Source organism: Alligator sinensis, unplaced genomic scaffold (assembly GCF_000455745.1).
Source record: "Alligator sinensis unplaced genomic scaffold, ASM45574v1 scaffold402_1, whole genome shotgun sequence".
NCBI classification, from domain to species: Eukaryota; Metazoa; Chordata; order Crocodylia; family Alligatoridae; genus Alligator; species Alligator sinensis.
Genome location: NW_005842089.1, coordinates 1877560 through 1894425, shown reverse-complemented (window position 1 = coordinate 1894425; position 16866 = coordinate 1877560). Strand labels below are relative to the sequence as shown.

Sequence of the window (16866 nt, the reverse complement as noted above, 5' to 3'; positions counted from 1 at the left end):
GCGGTGGAGTTTCTCTTCTAGCAGCAGGTGTCCGCGGTGAGTGGGTTTCGCTCCGTCTGCTCTTCACACGGGCTCTTGTTACCGCGTCGTGCTGCCTGGGTCAGCCAGAAATAACAGGGAGAGGATGGACTTGTTCTCTCGGGTCTGAGCCAGGACTGTCCCTGCTCCGCGCCGCGCCTCCTTGCACTAGACAAGGACATCGGTGGCCAACAACTTCCTAGCAGATAATAAGAATAATTGATACCAACCGCCTGGCTCGTCGCACCGGCCCAAGGGGAGTGGGGCTCACTGGAGAGAGACCCGCTGGGACAGGCCAGGAGCCTATTCTGGCAGGGCCACGTGAGAGCTCAGGGTCAAGTTTCTATTGCAGCTTCATTTGCTTTTCCAAATGGGATGCTCTGAGGTGGCTTAAAATATGTGTGCTTTGTCTAGGGCTGCTCAAAACCCCGCCAGACTCAGCCAGTGAAGGGGCCGGCGTGCTCTTCGTGGGAGCAGGTAGTGAGTGAGCCCTTGCCTCTTTCCGCCCCGTAGAAGTGGCGGCCAGAAATGCTAGGCCGCGGATGAAGAGCTCAGTGCAGGCCAACGAGCTTTAACTGGAGTCTTTAACTTCCCTACAGTCGGTTTGGGGACCTCGCCTGCCACCGCCCCATGTTCCCGGGGGGTTTCCCATTGTGCGGCTAGATTTCCCGAGCCGTCAGACATTCGGTGTGCACCCATCTCGTGGGCACGGGGAGGTAGCCAGGCGCATCCCCATCATGGGAAACCAATGAAAGACGAAAAACTCCCAACCCCGGGGCGCGTCCCTGCGTGCCGTGGTACCGAGTGCCACCTGGAGGTCGGCCGGCTCTCCTGCGGCACTGTCCCCCTTCAGTTTAACGAGGTTCCCGGGTCATGGTCCTCCAGCACCGGGTGATGGATGCAGGTTTGGGGTCTGGAGCCGACGGCCTGTATCGGCCCTGGCATCACTTGTGGTGCTCCTCTACTGTGATGTGTACTGTGCCGCCTTGTCCAGCTAGCCAAGCTTTGCCTAATCACCCTCAAGTCCACTGTTGCTGGAGTTTTTGCTGGGGGAAGGGGTTGGAGAGGTGCGGAGAGCAGGGCAGGGGACTGAAGTGATTGCCAGAAGCTGTGTCCTGGAGCAGAGAGGTCAGGAGGCTCCTCTCGGGGAAAAAGAGGCACCGATGCAGCTGGAGCTGGTCTTGCTTTGAGCAGGGGGCTGCGCTAGATGACCTCCTGAGGTCCCTTCTTTTCTCCTCCTGTGTGCTATAGCAGAGGGAGGCATTGGGTGCAGCCCCGGGGGATGGCAGTGTTCTGGGCCGGGGCTCCGGCATGGGATACTGGCAGGCTGGAGCCATGCTCTGACCTGGCCCCGAGGTGCTCTGTGAGGGGTGTGTGACATGGTGCAGCCTTTCCCTGCTCCTCCCATTCCCGCAGAGACTCTCCCAGCTCTGAGGAGAATCAGGCTTGTGCACGGTGCCGGATCAGGAAGGTGGTGTTTCATGCCCAGTGTGCCCTCACCTTGCGCTGGTGTGTATGACGATGCCCTGTCGCTCTGGGGCCTGAGCATCACCAGGATCTCTGGCTCTCCCTGCTCTTCCCACCGCAGAGGGGACCAGCTGTGCAGTGCATGTGGCAGAGGGAGTTAGAAGTCACCATCCTGTCCACTCCTACCCCAAGCTCCTCCACTCTGTGGTCCCGGGAGCTTTGCAGGAAGACGGCTCTGACTTCCCCAACCTTGACACAGAAGGTAAACTGAGGCATTGGGGTTAACGAACTTTCCCAAGTGGAGACAGTGAGTCAGTAGCAGAGCCAGGACTAGACTTGCTCCGACTCCAGCCTCACACCTCCCATCAGTTGGTGACTGGCACGGTGTTCCCCCCACGGCCTGGCCCTCCTCAGCTCTGCTGCCTGCATGATACAAAATCAAAGCCCGGCCTGTTTTGCTCGGTGATCTGGGCTCTCTCGTGCCACCGGTTATTTCAAAGGAGAGAAGGAGAAGGAGGGAATCTGGCTCTGGTTTGTTTGCAGGCACTGGAGCATGTGACAGGCTGCTGCAAAGCGGGTGTGTGAGGATGTGAATAAAGCCCCAGCACCACCGCAAGCCCCTGACGGCGGCTGTTGTTGTCACCCTGACACCCAGCGCGCGGTGGGAGAAGCCGGGCTGTCAGCGTGAAAGCCTCGCTGAGCTGCTACAGCCTGTCTGGCCGACTAAGCAGGCTCGGAGGCTTTAAGGGAGGGCTTGTCACATGCGGTGATGATCCTTGCTCCCACCCCATCACCTAGCCGCACAGGAACCTGGGGCAAGCTCTCTAGGGACCCCGGCACGGCACTGCTGTCTCTGCTCTTGAACTTGCTAACACTGTTGAGTGCTGTCAGGCAGAGGTGGCAGTGCCTGAACCGGGGGATGGCTGTCAGGCACAAAGTCTGGACCCCCTCCCATGGAGCCTGTGGGAGGCACAGATGCGTGCAGCAAGTGCAAGGTGGCGTGTGCCTGGTTTGAGGTCCCCGTGAACAGAACCATGGCCTGAGTCGTGCCGGGGTCCTGCTGTGACGGCCTGGCTGCAACGAGCACAGGGGACATCTGAGAGGGACAGGAACTTTCTGCCTCCCCAGGCTTTGGGGACAGTAAACCCCAGAAGCCCCCCATCCCCAACCCCCCAGGGAACATGAGTGGGATGGGTTGTCCATCTAGCTGGACTAAGAGCCTGTTGCTGTCCTTTCTCAGTCTAGGTCAGCAGCTATGGGCTCTGTTGGAGCGGATCGCTTCAAGGATCTCAGCCCTGTGGTGACCCCGGAGGGGAACGTGGTGATGAGCTTCAGCTTCGACAGCTACCAGTTGGAGGAGGAAGAGCTCCAGGCAAAGGGGAACCAGGCAAAGGGGGTCCTTACCTTCATGGAGCCAGGTGAGAGCATGGCGGGAGGCTGACTTGCCTCCCAGGGTGTGAAGGAGGGAACGAGGGGTGATGGGGATGGGGGGAAGCAGTGAAAGAACAGCCTGCTGCCCATGTGCCAGTCTGTGCCATCGCTGGGCCCAGACGCTCCCCCCACCCCATGCCTGCAGCAGGCAGAGGGAGGCATCCCCCCTGCCTGGGCTCTGTTTCCCCCACTGCCTGCAGTGAGGAGCTTTTCTGGGGGGCCTTGGCATTTGCAGTGTTTGCACACTGGTGCTGTATTTGCAGTGCACACGCATCACTGCTTCCCTGTGCTGATCCACGGGATCTTCCCCGTACGGCACCAGACTCATCGTAACTATGCGGTGTTCCCAGATGACTGGAAAGCAATTAAAGAGCAATCACTCACCTGGCCACCAAGATCCCGTAGGAGAGTCTGTTACACGCATCTCGCAGCCTGGTTCATTTGAGTGGCTGCCGGAGCCTCAACTGATGTAAATCAGGACATTCAGGGGGTTTACACTAGCTGGGCCACTGGCCCTAAGTCTGCATAATTAATAGTAGGCCCGTACCTCCACTGAATCGCTCTCGAACATCAAGTAGAAGTGGGTGCTTTGTTGTTACATGCCGGGTTATTGTAATACTTTGGACATCAAAGCCTGGTATTTTTGTGCCTCCCAGGTTGCTGTTGAAATGCCTCCATTTGTGGGATGGAATTTATCCAGGCTGGGGGCGCTTATTATTTATAGAGCGCTGTTGGTACGCCCAGTGCTCAGTGCATTGTGGAAACCTTCTGTTGTGTGCTCTAATATCACCGAACGTTAATACCAGCATTTACAGCGTTTAATATGGGGCCTGCATTTAGGGTTTAATCCTCCGCGCTTTCAGGGCCATGTAATGAGAGGCTGGGGTCTGAGGGCTGCTTAACTTCACGGTGATGTAGGGCGCTCGCCAGTGGGCAGCCTTCTGGCAAGGGCTAAGATATAATACAGCAGCTGCAGTTTTTTGAGGCGTCTCGCTGTGCGTACAGCCCAGCTGCAATGGCACCAGAGACGGTGCCTTTTTGGGGGGTTCATGTGTAGCAGGATTGTTGCTGAGCCAGGATCAGCGGTATGGGAAAGACTGAATCTGCTGAGGAAATCCATAACCTCTCTTTGTACAGGGTGCATTCATGAAAAATAAATAATCACAGAATTAAATAAAACAAGTGGATAAGTAAAAAAAGAACAAAATGAAGTCATAGAAGAATGTCCCTCTTCGTTCTCTTTCTGAAAGAGAGAGGTGTGTGTTCGTAGATCAGCGGTTTTCAACCGGTGGCCCACAAACCCCTGGGGGTCTGCAGAATATGTCTAAAGGGGTCTGCGAAAGATGACTAGGATCAGTCGAAAGTATGTGAATGCCCACACATACAATTCAAAGGGGTCCGCACCTCCATTTGACGTTCTTTAGGGGTTCACAGATGAAAGAAGATTGAAAACCACTGTCATAGATACATACCTGAGAGGGTTTGGGAAGATAATCCCTTCACAACAGCATGTTGTGTCATTGTCTGCAAAATCGGTTTCATGCACGTTCCTCTAGCACGGGTTATGGAAGCTGAGATCCCAGGCTAGATGGATGGTGGCTTTGGGGGCAGCTCCTGAGAGTACGGCATGCAGAGCTAGATGGATAGTGTCTTTCCTCCTAGTGGGGAAGACTCACATGCAGCGACTGTGCAAGAGATCCTCGCCTCTCTCTTGTCTACAAGAGGCTGCAGAAGACAGGCAGACCCTCGGACTCCTCTTAGCTCCGGTCCATGTTGCCCACCTGTATTGTCCAACAGGCTCATCCTGCATCCCAGCCAGGCACCAGCCTGGTGATCATTCTGCCCTCATCTCACATGTCTCACCATGTGCTAGCTATCCTGTACTTCACAGGGGTGGGCAGTAGCCCCTGCTCTTGATACACTGCCTAGCCTGTCTGCACAACCGTGGGTCAGGCCCTTGGCATCACTGTCACCTGCTCCTTCTGTCTCACTTTGGGGTACAGCTTCTGAGGACCCTGAGCCGCAGGACCAATACCATGGAATTTACTTTGCCATGCTGCTGGCAGGAGTGGGCTTCCTCCTGCCCTATAACAGCTTTATCACTGACGTGGACTACCTGCATCATAAATACCCAGGTACGTCCATTGGAGCAATGGGGCTTTGCAGTTGTCTGGTCTGTGCTCCCTCCATGTCACGCAGGGTGTTGGTGTAACAGCTTCGAAGCCCTCATGGGTGGGAGATGGCTGGTTTGACAAGCGGAGGGAGATCCGCCTGGACAGGACGCCTATTCAAGATGTGTGTGTAAAGCACCGCGTTAGGTGGGCTTTGAAAGCGAGCAGCCAGGATTCCTGATAGCAAAGGCCAGCCACAAACATGGCTGTGCCCAGCTGCAGGGACCCAGGACACGGCATAGGCGGTGGCTGTCATAGCGTACGCGTGTCAGCCGCTGTATTCTCCGAGTGTTCAGGACTGGTTTTGACATGGGACTTGTCATAGCCTCCCACTCTGCAGGGCACCAAGATGAGGGGACAGAGTTGTAGGTACAGGTGACAGCTTAGACGTCTAACAGCCAGACTGCTCATGCAAATGCAGACAGTGAAGCCCCCTTGTTTGTGCCCTGGGGTACGTGGTGTGGTTACAGGTGGCTGCATCTGTACTTTAGCTGGTGTGAGGGGTCCTCCAAGCATGCTTTCGCATACTGCATCTTCCCACATCCTTCTACCGCTCCCCCAGAACTGGGCAGGGTTTCTCGTTCCTGGCTGTCCCTAACCAATGCGGCCTTGAACCACTAGAGGCTGCAACTGAGCCGCCCGAACAACAGCAGCCTTCATACCCGGGTGCTAGATTCATAGATGTTAGGGTCAGAAGAGACCTTAGTGGGTCATCGAGTCCGACCCTGATGAGCGTGTTGGGGAAGAGGCAGAGCAGCCCCAGGCCCCGATGCTGGTTGCCCCACTGATGAGACAGAATCACGTGTAGCGCTAGCCTGGAGCGAGCCCTTGAAAGCAGAGCATCCTACCTGGCTCTGCTCTTCGAGCCTTGCAACCAGCCTCTCTTCCCATGTGGCTCTGCAGGAACATCCATCGTGTTTGACATGAGCCTCACCTACATCCTGGTAGCCTTGGTTGCAGTCATCCTGAACAACGCCCTGGTGGAGATGCTGAGTCTGCACACCCGGATCTCCGTGGGTAAGTCGGGGCCCTTGCTTTCCTCCCACTCCCACGGGGCTCCGGTACTGCTTTGGCTATTTTCACCTCCTGTTGGGGCAACATGTCAGGCTAGCTCGTGCAGGAGAGGAACCAGACTTTTCCCCCCTGGCTGCTCCACTGACTGAGCTGCAGAGAGCTGGCATTGCCCTTCTTTGGCCCCCAACTTCCCACTGTATCACTCAAGCTGTCAGGGAAAGGTGTATGTTCACCCAAGCAGCCATCAGTGGAAGCAACCAGCTACCCCATCACTTCAATACATGTCCAGATACCTGCACCACCCAGGCTACTAGCCATGCAGTCAGTCGGACCTACCACTCAGGTCACCCAGAAATACCATCATATAAACATTTGGACACCCCAGGCACCTGGTTGCCTAGAAACTCATCCATTAAGAGGGATTCATATGATGCAGGGCCCAGCATGAGACTGCTGAACTCATCGCACCCATGTGCTGCTCCAGGCCCCGGGCTGGCTTACGGCTCTACTCCTGCCTCACCCCCATGTCTGGCTCTTTCGTTGCAGGGTACCTGTTCGCCCTGGGTCCCCTTCTCTTCGTCAGCATATGTGACGTCTGGCTGGAGCTCTTCACCCGCCAGCAGGCGTATGCCATTAACCTCATCGCAGTCGGGGTGGTGGCCTTCGGCTGCACAGGTATGTGGAGGCTGGCTTAGGGCAGGTGAGGGCGCTCACAGCTGTGGGCAAACAGCTGGGCAGGTCTGCCTTGGTTTTGGTCCTTCTCGCTCGTGGCTGGTTACCATGGCTGTGAGCAACTGTTTCTTGTCAGTTTGCTGAAGCCAGTTGGTTCAGTCACCGCCTCCCCCACCCCAATCTCCCATCATCTCCTTGAGCATTGTGCTCGAAGCATCACGTGCACCTGCCACCCAAAGCCGATGGAATGCTGATTAGCATAAAACCACATGATTTCGGGGTAAAATTACTTGCATCTGCATAAATCTGCATAAAACGCTTGCATTTCTGCATGGCGACATGTTCTCAGTTTCTCCCTGAACTCCAAATAATGCATTCTGCACCCCTGGCTTGCAGGGCCCTCCAGCCCACCTCAGACTGCCCCATATCAGCTGAAGTCAGCAGGGCCAAGTCTCCCGCTGGCGTGAATCAGCTTTGCTGCTGCTCCGTGCCTTGCAAGCCAGCTGGCCCATCCTTTGGGAGGCAGCAAGGTGGAGCAGGGTGCACGTGAACCGGCCCGTGGAGCTGCCGGAGGAGAGCGTGGGTGGGTAAGTGGGTGGGTGGGAGAGGGCTTCCACTCTCCTTCCAGGCTGGGCCGTGTGAAGCGCCGCTTCCAGGGCATAGGAGACACGTTTATGATCTTGCTCGATCACCGCCTGCTAGTCCAGCTGCTGCATTTCTGGTTCGTTTCTGAAATACTTCATCACCGTGCCTGCGGCCGTGGCGTTAGCCAAAATCTTTTCCCCCACGACCCGGTTGGGCCGTTCCAAGGGCTGTTCCAGCTGCTGGGCAGCGGGATGTGTCAGCCTCGAGGCCGTCCCCACCTGGGTGCTTTCTGTTCTCCCATGATATTTCATGCTGTAAAAGCCTGGCCGTTGGCAGCTAATTAGGACTAACGACCCCAGGTGTGTTTACGGCCCTTTTTATGATTTCTTTATGATGCTGTTTCAACACTCCAGCGTGCAAAGTGCTTGCTCCTCTCTTCACGTCGGTAGGCAGATGGGCTCAGGCCTTGTGTTTTGCATGGTCATCCCATTTACAACGCCCGCCCCAACACCCTGGTAGTCTTGGCTTTCAGTACCTGGGAAGGCTGCTTCCTGTGACGTGGTCTTGGAAGGGCTGGGTGCTTCCAGGAGGCAGGCTGGCAGCTTTCTACCCCATCTTACAGCTCCGGTCCAGAAAGCGCTTGCACCTGCTGGCATCCCTCCGTGGGCTTGGAGTCCAGCCTCTGCTTTCTCTGTGCTCCCGGAGCAGCCCGACTGCTTTTCCGAATGGGAAACTCAGCACCGGGCTGAATGGTTTGCGGCATGGCACTGACAGTCGCCCGAGGCAGAACTCGTAGCAGGGTATCTGGGATGCATCCCAGCTAAACTGTGGGTGGGGAATAACGACTCCTCTCCTTTCTCTCTTCCATGTGCCTCTCCCTTGAAGTGCAGCAATCCAGTTTCTATGGCTACACCGGGATGTTGCCCAAGCGCTACACTCAGGGGGTGATGACTGGTGAGAGTGAGTATCCTGCTAACCTAGATTCTCACGGCCTGCGGGCTTGGTGGGCTAGGGTAATGCTCGTGAGCCAGCCGCTGGTTAGCGCTTTCTTTAGCCAGCCTGTTCCCTGTGTATGCTCATGTGTCATAAGGACCCATAGCTTGACCCAGAAGCCAGTTGCAAACGTCCCTTCATCAGTCAAAGCCTTAGGAAAGATGCTGCTGCGAGATGGGGCTGTCAAAGGAACATTGTCCCAGGCACTAAAGCCCCAGTCCTGGGGCTGTCCCAGCCTGGCAGGCTGCTCCCTCCATGGGAACCACAGGATCACGTGCATTCATCTCTTGCTGGTAGAGCCAACAGTCATTGGCCGGGATAATGGCTTTTCATCCTGCTGGGCCCAGGCCCCTTGGTTGGGACAGTTGCTGGCAAACAGCGGGCATGCTTCCTACTACCACTGGCAGATGCATTAAGTGGTGACAGCTGGTGAGCTGCTGCTGTTAAAACTGCCTAGCACCCCAGCTGGCACACTGCTTGGCCCTTGGCTGGTGCAGCCTCTGTCGAGGGCCAGCTGGTGGCTAGCTGGGCCCCTGCCAGGCAGAGAGAATGACATGATTGCAGCGGGCACGTGGGCAAGAAAGAATGGCCTCCCCACCACCCCTCTGGGGAGCTGCTACAGGGAGCAGCGCCCAGTGCCCCGGCCAGCTTCCCATTGCCAGGCCTGTTTGCAGCCTGGGAGTGTGTAATAAAGCATTGGCCAGGGTGCTGGTGTGAGCAAGGGATGGTCACATGGGTGTGTGACACCTCCTGACATGCAGGTACGGTGGCCTGGCTCTTCTCCAGTAACTTCCAAGAGAACAAGGCGAGGGGGGAATGGGTCTCGCCTCCCTCTCCCATGGAGCAGCTCATCTGCTGCTGGGGAGTGAGATTTCCTGTTGGAAGTTGGCTCCTGCCACACAGGTCTTGGGTCACAGCTGATCCGTCCTCATCCCCTGGTGCACGCCAGCCCAGGGGCCTGCTGGCAAGTGAGTGGGCATGGGCACCCATCCAAACAGGAGCCCGCGTGAGTGCCAGCTTTAATGTGCTACCTGCCAACAGGATTGTTTCTGTTGCTTGAGCCCCCAAAGGCAAGGTGTTGAATGAATGAGACCCCAAAAGTGCCGTCGCTGAATTTGCTCTTTTCTGTTCAGGCACCGCTGGGGTCATCATCTCCCTGAGCCGCATCTTCACCAAGCTCCTGCTGTCGGATGAGAAGGAGAACACCATCATCTTCTTCTTCATCTCCATCGGCATGGAGCTCATGTGCTTCATCCTCCACTTGCTGGTGAAGCGCACGCGCTTTGTCAGGTACTACACAGCCTGCTCCCGAGAGCGGGGCCCCGGCGGCAAAGGAGTGCCGGACCGGGGGACTGGATACAGGGTGCACCACGATGTCACCACGGAGGACGTCCGATTTGTGAGTTGCCCTGCCTCTGGGACGTGGGCGGGGGCCCGGGGCATTTTGATCCCTGGGGGTTTCTGCAGCTGGAGGAAGTGAGACAAGCTGGGAGAAATGAAAAGTCCCCTCTGAAGTGGCCCGGGCATTCTGGGATTGGGTGGGCTCCCCGTGGAGGACTGGAGTGGGAGTGACTTTTGAGGGTCTGGGAAGCCCCTCACTAGTAACGTGGCCAGGCTCCTGCAGATGCAACAGCTTCCAGGCTGCAGCTTCTAGACGCCGGCTGGAGCGGCGCTTTATGGTGGTCTGCCCAATGGCCAGGGCTGGGGCATTACGTGGAAGACCATTACCAGCACCCTAGAGATCCTCCTGACTTTACCGTCCTATGCATGGAAATGCTGAGGGGGCCACAGCGACATACAACAGTCGACAATGGGCCTAGGGGATGTGCTATGCGATTGAGGATGCCGTCTCATGGCTGCGGGGCTGCGCAGACATTACTGGGAGGGGAGATGGTCTGCAAGACCTGCCACACATTGCAGGGGAAAATGGGGGAGAATCCCTCTTCGAGGAGGTGTGTGGTGCCCTCTGCCGGTGCCTGGGTGCAGAGAGCAGCCACGGTGCAGTACGTAGGTCTGTGCATTAAGGGTGTCCTACCACGCGTGTAGCTAGTCCGGCTTCTTGTCTGCTTCCTCTCTTTGCCACCCCTGATTTGCTTCTGTGGCCTGAGGGAGAAGTGGAGCAGTTCCCCAGGACTCCCCACCCTTGAAGTCGCCTTTGGCAAACCCCTCAGAGCCCCCCGCTCCTCTCCATTGCTTTCCCCAGGAGAACCGGCCTCGTGGGCTGGCCGGCTCCCCGACAGGCAGCCTGGGGCACGAAACCGAGCTGGCCGGCAGTGGGACCTACATGAGGTTTGATGTCCCACGACCAAAAATCAAAAGGACCTGGCCCAGCTTCAGAGGTAGGACACTTCTGTGTGCCCCCATGACCTGTATGTCCATGCTAGGATGGTAGCCCTTTCATCCCCACACTAGACGCAGACATGCAGCTGCCTCTGGGGTGGGACATAGGAGCCACACAATGCTCCTCATGTGGTACAACAGGAGGGAAAGGAACATGTAGCCCAAGGTGGGGGAAGGACATGACATCCCACTGTGCCATCTCACAGCAAGGGTGGGGCAGTGCCTGTATGCAGTGGTGTAACTTGGGGCAGGAGGCAAGCAGGACACAGCCTTGGGTGCCATCTTAGAGGGGGTGCCAGAATCTGCCCCCCTCCACCCCGAAAATCTTTGCTGTGATAGGAATAGCCCGGCACTGCTGGCCGTCAGAGCCCCCTTACCTGATAGAGTATCTAGGGGACAGGGAGGGGAGTGGGTTGGTGCCCCTGGGAGTCTTTGCCATCACAGTATCTTATCTGGGCAGGGCAGGCAGTGAAAGGGGCACCAGGGATGGCACCATCCCTAGTGGCAGCAGCCCCACAGTAGCATCTGCACTTGAGCACAGAGAGCAGGTTCAGGTAAGACCCTGTCCCCCTTCCCTGCTTTCTGGTGGTCTCGAGGACAACCGTACAAAGGAAAGCAGAATTGCTTCGTGAGGGTGCACGCTCGGACCGAGACAGGCTGGGCATCCCCGTCATGGAAGCCGGCTCCGTGGAGTTGCTGCACCCGAGCTGGATTGTCGCAGCCCTGACCTGCGGGAGCTCAGGGCAGCCGTCACCGGCTCAGCCTGTGAAGCATGCTCCTTCCCTTTCCTAAGCACCTAGGTTTCATAACAGACCTGACAGGCGGCTTTGGTGTCCTCCTCCAGACATGATGCTCCACCGCTACGTCGTGTTCAGGGTGATCTGGGCCTACATGCTCTCCATAGCCATGACCTACTTCATCACGCTGTGCCTCTTTCCTGGGCTGGAGTCGGAGATCCGCAACTGCACTCTCGGGGAGTGGCTCCCCATCTTAATCATGGCTATCTTCAACCTCTCCGACTTCGTAGGCAAGGTAGGGGTAGCCTCGACTGGAGTGGGTGCTTGGGCTTCCTGGCCGAGGGGTGCCGTACCAGGGGCGTCGGGTTATTAAGGACCAGGGCTGGGCTCAGGGCCCTTCTGCCCGCCACAGAGAAGATTCAGTCCATGGCCAGGGAGAGCTCCAGCCCCCTCCCATCCATTCCTCCCACCTGGGCCATTAGAAAACCAGTGGGTTCGTACAGGCTGGTCTGTTCCCCTGCCACAATATTACAGGCACGGTGCATCCGCGGACCTCGGTTCTGGTCTGAATGGCGCTGGGTTGCTGATGAGAACTGTCTAGGTCTGGTTTGCTTGAGGTCTCGTGGTGGCAACCTTGTTTCCGGTGGCTTTCCTGTTCTGGAATCTGGTTTTGCTACCGCTCAGTCTCACTGGGCCTTCTCAACGGCCTGGCCCCTTATCGCTCTGGATTTTGCTCCACAAGTTGCTTCGCCTTCCAGCGTGATGTCCCCTCCTTGTTTCAGATCCTGGCTGCCCTGCCCTATGACTGGAGAGGGACCCACCTCCTCATCTACTCCTGCCTCAGAGTGATTTTCATCCCTCTCTTCATCATGTGTGTGTACCCTAACGGGAAACCGGCTTTTGGGCACCCTGCGTGGCCCTGCATCTTCTCCCTCCTCATGGGCATCACCAACGGGTACTTCGGCAGCGTCCCCATGATCCTTGCTGCTGGCAAAGTGGGCCCCGAACAGCGAGAACTGGCAGGTAGGGGAACCACATGCGGACGTGTCTAGAGCCGGCGGGCAAGGCCAGGGCTGCGGTCGTCCCACCTAGTGTTCCCTTTGTGGCTGCCACGGTTAGAGGGACACCAGGCTGTACCCCTACCACTGCTCCACGTTAGGACCCCCCCTGCCCACTGAGCTTCTAGCTGGGGTTTGTCGTGGCCATGCACCAACGTGTGTCCGTGCCTGGCTCACATGTGGCTGCCAGCGGTATTGGGCACCATGTTCTGTCTCTGCTTCACCCCCTGTAACCCGATTGCCCCCAGGTCATCCTCCTGCCAGGGTAAGCAGGTCAGAAAGTCCTCCCATGCCACAGATCTCTGTATTTTGCCCCAGAAACAAGCCTACAGCTCTCTGCCACCGGAGGCAGCAGCTTGGCCCAGATGTTTCCCAAACGCACAGCTGCAGGGTGGGAAGCGGGGACGTTCAGCTACAGCAGGAACTGGGGGAAATGCCACATGCATCAAACTGGGTCACCGGGGGAAATCCTGGCTCCACGAGCATCAGTGCTGGGGCACTCTCCCTGCTTGGTCTTTGGCCTGGCTGAGGGATGGGAGGTCTGCACAGGGCTTGTCCTGCCTTGCCTTAGCCTACAGGGGACAGCCGGAGGGCAGTCTCGGGGCCTGCTCCCCATCCCAGCAAACCCACCGTGGGCCCAGAGCCCTGCGCCTTCCTGTTCCTGGGTGCAAATGGGTGATTGGTGCCCCCCGAGGTATACCTCAGCCTGGCAGCACTGGCACCTGCCCTGGCCCAGGGTCATGGATCTGACGCTCTGAAGAGCGAGTTAGGGATCGCAGCAAGAGCTGGTGGGAATCTCTGCCCCGCACCCCAGGGCTGGTAGCAAGGTGATCACGGGGCAATCAGAGCACAGCATTAACATCCTGATTTCTCCCCCAGGCAACACCATGACAGTGTCCTACATGACTGGCTTGACTCTGGGCTCTGCCGTTGCCTACTTTGCCTATACCCTCACCAGCACGTCTCGCAGTTCCTGCTTCCACACCCAAACCTACAACAGCTCTTTCACGGCAGGGTACTGAGCGGGCGACGTGGCGGGGGCCGCACGAGCTCTGTGACTGGTGGGTCGGGTTTATGGGCGTGAGAGCGAAGGGACCAGCAGATCCTTGGCCTGGGAAGGAGAGAGGAATGGGAATGAACTGCCCTGTGTCTAATCAGTCAGTTCCCATTCGAAATGGGATCCCTGAAACACTTAATGCCCTAAGATGGAGTGACCTGCAGGTGTCTGAGATGGTGATGGGCTCCTCTTGAGCAGAACCCAATGTGCATCTGCACCAGGTTAAAGGAAGGGAAGGGAAAACACCAAACCTGGAAAGCAGCCCCTCAAGCTGGGAGTGAAGTTGGCCTCCAAAGCAGTGCAGAAGGGTGTGGGGGGCCACGCAGATCCCAACATTTAGGGCCTGCCCCTGGCTGTGCTGAAGCAAGCTCTGTCTAGACCTAGCTCCATCTCCAGTGGCGGCACCCTGCCTTGGTCTCGGGGGGCATGGGATAGCAGGTGAGAACTTCACAGAGCTGGCAGGTGGGCACTAGAGGGGAGTGGGCTAGCACGTGCCTGGTGTAACCCCACTCAACGCTGTGGTGTTAAACCAGGGATAAGGTTGGCCCTAGACAGTGGCATGTCCACCTTCGGGTTACTTTCACTCATGGTGGCCCGCTTGGGCTTGGGTGGGCTTTGCACTGGTGGTACCTGGAGAACGTGCACATGGGTCAACCGGCCAACTGAGGGCAGGTCTGTAAATCCTGGAGAACCCTTGCACCCAGGAGTCTGGCCAATGTGTACACCTGCCCTTGAGGAGGGGAGGAAAGCCAGCCCTCTGCTCCATCCCTGGAGGGAACAGCGGCAAAGACCTTCCCTGGATGTAGTTTTGGGGTTCTGTGTCCCCCCCACCCCAGCCCGGAAAGGAAGAGGAACGTGGTTTTGATGAATGCAGCAGATCAGCCCTGCTCATCCATCCAAGACAACCTCAGACATTTGTCCTGGTCCTCAGCCCAAACCTATAGGCACCAGAGGGGAAACGCACCCTCTGAAAACATCCCTGTGTACCACCACCCCATCACCTCGGTGCGCAGCCCGGGGTCGGCACAGCCACTACCTTTGTAGTGTGTACCGCGTCTGGTTAGGGGGCATGGGACAGCACTGCCTGGCCGTGTACCTGTTGGCACAGCTCCCTGAGCTAACACAACGTGTTGCCAGTGTGAACCCGCAATACGTGTGTTGTGGGTTTGGGGGCGGAGAGGAAAGGAGCGGGCAGGGGAGTTGCAAAGAAGAACTGAAACATGTCTACATCTGTAGGTTTCTTTTCTTCTTTAAATCCCCCTTCCAGGAGCTGCAGGGCAAATCTGACAATACTCAGTGTTTTCCTTTTAATTAAAAACACTGAGCGTTTCCAGGCACCCACATGGGAGAGCTTGAACACATGAACCCAAAGGGCTGAGAAGAAGATCTTGAAGGATCCCTAGTGCTGGTTTACCCCCATGCTTTTAAACCATGTTATTCCGAACCTGTTTCCTTGACTGGGGAGGCCGGTCCATTCTCGCTGAACTCTTGATGGTCCCACGGCTCTGCCCATCTCCTTCCTCCTGCTCTGAATTGCAGGGTGGCAAATATTGTGTCCTTTCATCTGCTTGATAGAGCTAGATGGTGCAGACCAGCCTAGCACAGGCAGAACGACAGAGAAAGCCAAGCTACGTTAATTGGCCAATTGATGCTCTGCAGAACGTATCGTACAGCACAATGATGAGATCCATCACCTCCCACCCCCCTCTACTTCAAATGGGAGTGTAGCTAATTTTATAACACTTTAAATATGTTTTATAGGCTGTCATGTTCCTTTTTAAAAAAAATACAGGAGTGGCTGCAGAAGCTGTTTATGGCAGAATCAATAGACTCATTTTTCTCCCATTGGGGGAAAGCAAAACCTTTTTGAACGTAGTTTTCCAGGGGTTAGTGTTTATCTTTAATGGCCTGGTTGCCTGCAAAAAGCCACAGCCATTGCGCTCAGATTTCATAGATGTTAGGGCTGGAAGGGACCTCGCAAGATCATCGAGTCCAGCCCCCTGCCCCAAGGGGCAGGAAGTCAGCTGGGGTCAAATGATCCCAGCAAATTAGGCATCCAAATGTTTCTTGAAAATGCCCAGAGTAGGTGCCTGCACTTCGGGGGCGGAGTCTGTTCCAGACGCTCGGGACTTGGACAGTAAAGAAGTTTTTTTCTTATGTCCAGCCTGAAACGGTCTTCCTAGAGTTTGTAACAGTTAGACCTTGTCTTCCTTGGGGCGCTCTGGTGAGCGGACGTTCTCCCAGCTCCTGATGCCCACCCCTGATGTACTTATAGGCAGCCACCAAATCCCTCCTGAGCCTTTGCTTCTCCAGGCTGAAGAGTCCCATGGCTCAGCCTCTTCCCATAAGGTCTGTTCTCATGTGCTCTGATCATGTGCGTGGCTCCTCCGGACTCTCTCAAGCTTCTCCACATCCTTTCTAAAGTGCAGAGCCCAGCACTGGATGCAGTACTCCAGCTACGGCCTCACCAGGGCCAAGTAAAGCAGGAGGATGACTTCCTGGGTCTTGCTTGAGATGCATCGGTAGATGCAAACCCGGGTGGTGTTCGCTTTGCAGCTGCGGTATCGCATTGGTGGCTCCTGTTCACTCTTGCTTGAGATGCATCGGTAGATGCAAACCCGGGTGGTGTTTGCTTTGCAGCTGCGGTATCGCATTGGTGGCTCCTGTTCACTTTGTGGGCAATCATGACCCCCCAAGTCTCTTTTGGTCGTGGTGCTAGTGAGTGTAGCGCTGCCGAGCCTGTAAGTGTGATGCAAGTTTTTTCAGTATAAACACTGAACACAATTTAGGATGCACCTAAATTCATTTAGGGCTGGTAAATGATGCTGGAAGGGCAGCCCAGGAAACCGAAGGGGCCCTTTAGCCTGGCCTAGCTGCAAATCTGCAGCCATGCCATGTCCAGCCATGAGACTTGTCCCTGCCCTGGGGCACTAGCTGTAGGTGATGGGCAAGTGGTGGCTTCTAACTCCTTCCCTCCTTGGCCTTGCTTGTGAGATTGACAGGGGTTGCTGACGAGAGCACCCCCCCCCATTCTTGTGTTGCTCCATGGTGGGGGGGTCTCCAAACTCTGCAGTGCTTGAGCTTTATTGGCATGGCCACATGATGATCAAAGCAGAGCCTCCGTTTGCACCCTTGAAAGGATCTCAAGGCACCCCGGGGTGCTGCAGCACCCTGGTTGAAAATCACTGCCATAGGAGGGCCTCCTACAGCCATCCCACGGTTCCCTGCCCTCGACTCCCAGCCCTTCGGTGCCCTGCTGCCTCTTCCTGCTGCTGGGTCGGGATGAAAACCAAGCACACGAAGAGGGAGAAGTCGCGGGTAGC

General features: G+C 56.6%; 1 protein-coding gene across 1 annotated transcript; it reads left to right on the top strand.

Moving 5' to 3' along the window:
- On the top strand, positions 1–15789 carry SLC29A4 (solute carrier family 29 member 4). The gene is made up of 11 exons (XM_014520098.2): positions 1–36; positions 2726–2903; positions 4920–5051; positions 5991–6104; positions 6648–6776; positions 8244–8318; positions 9485–9750; positions 10555–10690; positions 11536–11723; positions 12211–12451; positions 13366–15789. Exons 2-11 carry the CDS (start codon positions 2741–2743, stop codon positions 13506–13508), a joined length of 1587 nt encoding a protein of 528 aa, XP_014375584.1. The 5' UTR covers positions 1–36; positions 2726–2740; the 3' UTR covers positions 13509–15789.
- The last annotated feature ends 1077 nt before the right edge of the window (positions 15790–16866 follow it).